At 56.4% G+C, this 2,388-nt stretch overlaps 1 protein-coding gene across 1 annotated transcript in view; it reads left to right on the forward strand.

Moving 5' to 3' along the window:
• The first annotated feature begins 545 nt into the window (after nucleotides 1–545).
• TCAF2 (TRPM8 channel associated factor 2) overlaps nucleotides 546–2,388 on the forward strand; it is a 19,028-nt gene continuing 17,185 nt past the window's right edge. The window contains exon 1 of the mRNA XM_029917690.1: nucleotides 546–555. Within this exon, the coding sequence (XP_029773550.1) occupies nucleotides 546–555 (10 nt within the window). The remainder of the gene's footprint in view (nucleotides 556–2,388) is intronic.

The following is a 2,388-nucleotide window of genomic DNA, read 5'->3' on the forward strand; positions in this document are numbered from 1 at the left end:
GGCGCCCCGCCAGCTCCGCCCCTGGACCGCCCCCTGAGCCCCGCCCCCGGACCGCCCCAATCGCGCCCCAATCGCGCCCCGCCCGCGTGTCCAGGTTCGCCAGCCGCGCCCCCTCCGGTAGGCGCCCAGATCGTCCGCCGCGCCCTGCCCGCGGACGCCGCACCCGCACCACACCGCACCTCGGCAGCCTCTGGGTCCCACTCCACACCCTGCCCACCCAGCCCCGAGACCGCCCGCCAGGCCCCGCTCACCGCCCGCTGCGCCACTGCACCGGTGCCCCGCGCCCGGAGCTAGCGCTGAGAACTCGACTACTGATCGTGAGTTTGCCAACCCGACAGCGTTGCCGGTGGGGCGGGGGCCAGGGACCTGGGCTCACTGGGGCGCCGCTTGGTGCCAGAAGCCCAGGAACGTTCCTTCAGTCGGCGTGTTTCTCTCTGCTTAGGTCCCGGGTTTCGTTTCGTGTACCCAGGCTGGTGCTATTTGCTATTTTTCTCAAAACACCTTTCTCTCACTCTTTGAACCTGGGAATCCAGAATTTGACGAAGATGGATGCACGTATGTGTGCGAGTCTGCACGCATGCGCGAGCCTACTTCTAGAGAGTTGAGGTCAGAGTTTGCAGGAACTTATTACTCATCTCTTGGGGGTTTTGTCGGTTTTTCTTGTTTAACGAGAGAGGCCCAGAGGAGTGAAAAACTTTCCTTCCCAAGGCAGTTAGCATCATCTTGACCTCAGGCTTCCTGACTTCTTTCGCTACTTTTTCCCTAGTCCTAAACCAGAAAGCTGGGCTGGCCCACGATGCCCGATGCGGGTATTGGTTCACTTGTGTGAACTGCCTTCCCTGGGAGCATTACTGAGAAAGCGGTGGTTAGATAGGACGGGAAGTCGGGGGTGCACAGGGGCTTGACTTCTGCAGGAAATACAGGACGTGCTACGCCTGCTAGTGATTTGCAGAGAATGTAGCAGGAAAAAAAAAGTCTAGAACACAGGGAAGAGCCCAGACCATGGAGGCCTTAAAATCCAGGGCGAGGCACTCCGATTTTACCTAATGGAGAGTGGATGAAATCGGAGGGGTTTTATTACGAAGAGAAGTGGGCAGGATGGCTTGAGAAGATCGTAGGTGAGAATCCATCCTGGGACTAAAGCCGGATGGGTCTAGTCTGGATGTGAACACAAGCCGAAGGTGCTCACTCATGTGGGAGGGATCCGATGAAAGAAGAGGAACAAAGCGAGGTGGCCAGCTGTCCATGGAAACAGGAGAGAGGACGCAAGGAGGCAAAGGTAGAGGAAAGCTTTGGCGTCTTAGTTTCAATTCTCCCCCAAAGTGAAGCCTGCTGCAAGGACTTGAGTCGGGTGGTCTATTTGGGAAGTGAGCCCCAATGCGAGTGAGGAAGTGGGGAGGGGGAGACCAGGAAGGAGGGAAAGGCAGTGAAGGGCATGGGGCTGGGCTGCTCACCCCTGTGGGCAGCGGGAGCTCAGCTCCTCACCTGAAACACCTAGGACAGCCACGGGGCACGCAGCGCTGACGCCCTCCACGTCCCTGGGTGCACGGCCACTCTAGGGCTGCCCCTGTGCACCTGCAGAAGCGAGAAGGCATCCAAATGCTCAGTTGCTCAAGTCAGAGGTAGGCCAAGGGGAACAGACAGGCACGCAGAACACGGCCCTTGTCACTTGGGGAAGTTAGAATGGCCAGCATAGGAACAGACTCATGTTTTCTCAGCGCTCACAGTGTGCCCAGAATGAGGTGTTTTTATATGTTTTCTCTTAATCTCCAAAACCAATCCTCCAAGGGATGTATTATACTCTTGGTAAGTGAGTAAACTGAGGCTTAAGTAGTTTATCCAAGAGAAGCTGCTTTAAGGGAAAAAATAGCTCAATTTTAGGCACACTGATTCTTTTTAATGTTTATTCATATTTGAAAGAGAGAAAAAAATGCATGATCGAGGGAGGGCAGAGAGAGAGGGAGACACAGAATCCGAAGGAGGCTCCAGGCTGTCAGCACAGAGCCTGAAAGAGGGCTCGAACCCTCGGACCATGAGATCATGACCTGAGGCTAAGTCGGACACTTAACTGACTGAGCCACCCAGACGCCCCAGGCACACTGAAGTTTACAAGACCCCAGAAAAAGAAAGCCCACACAGAGGTAGGGAACTCTTAGGGCAAATGTGATAAATTGGGAGACATTTCAACTCATTTAGTCAAAACTGTCTCCCAAAATGCAGTTTTCTGCAATGTCACCTGACCGTTTTACCCACAGAGATGCAGCTCCATACTAGTCAGCTCGTGCACACTGGCTGTCACCTTGTACCAGGCCGGGCAAGACCCAGCCACCCCCCCCCCCCCCCCCCCCCCCCCCCCCCCCCCCCCCCCCCCCCCCCCCCCCCCCCCCC

This window comes from Suricata suricatta, chromosome 2 (assembly GCF_006229205.1).
Source record: "Suricata suricatta isolate VVHF042 chromosome 2, meerkat_22Aug2017_6uvM2_HiC, whole genome shotgun sequence".
NCBI classification, from domain to species: Eukaryota; Metazoa; Chordata; class Mammalia; order Carnivora; family Herpestidae; genus Suricata; species Suricata suricatta.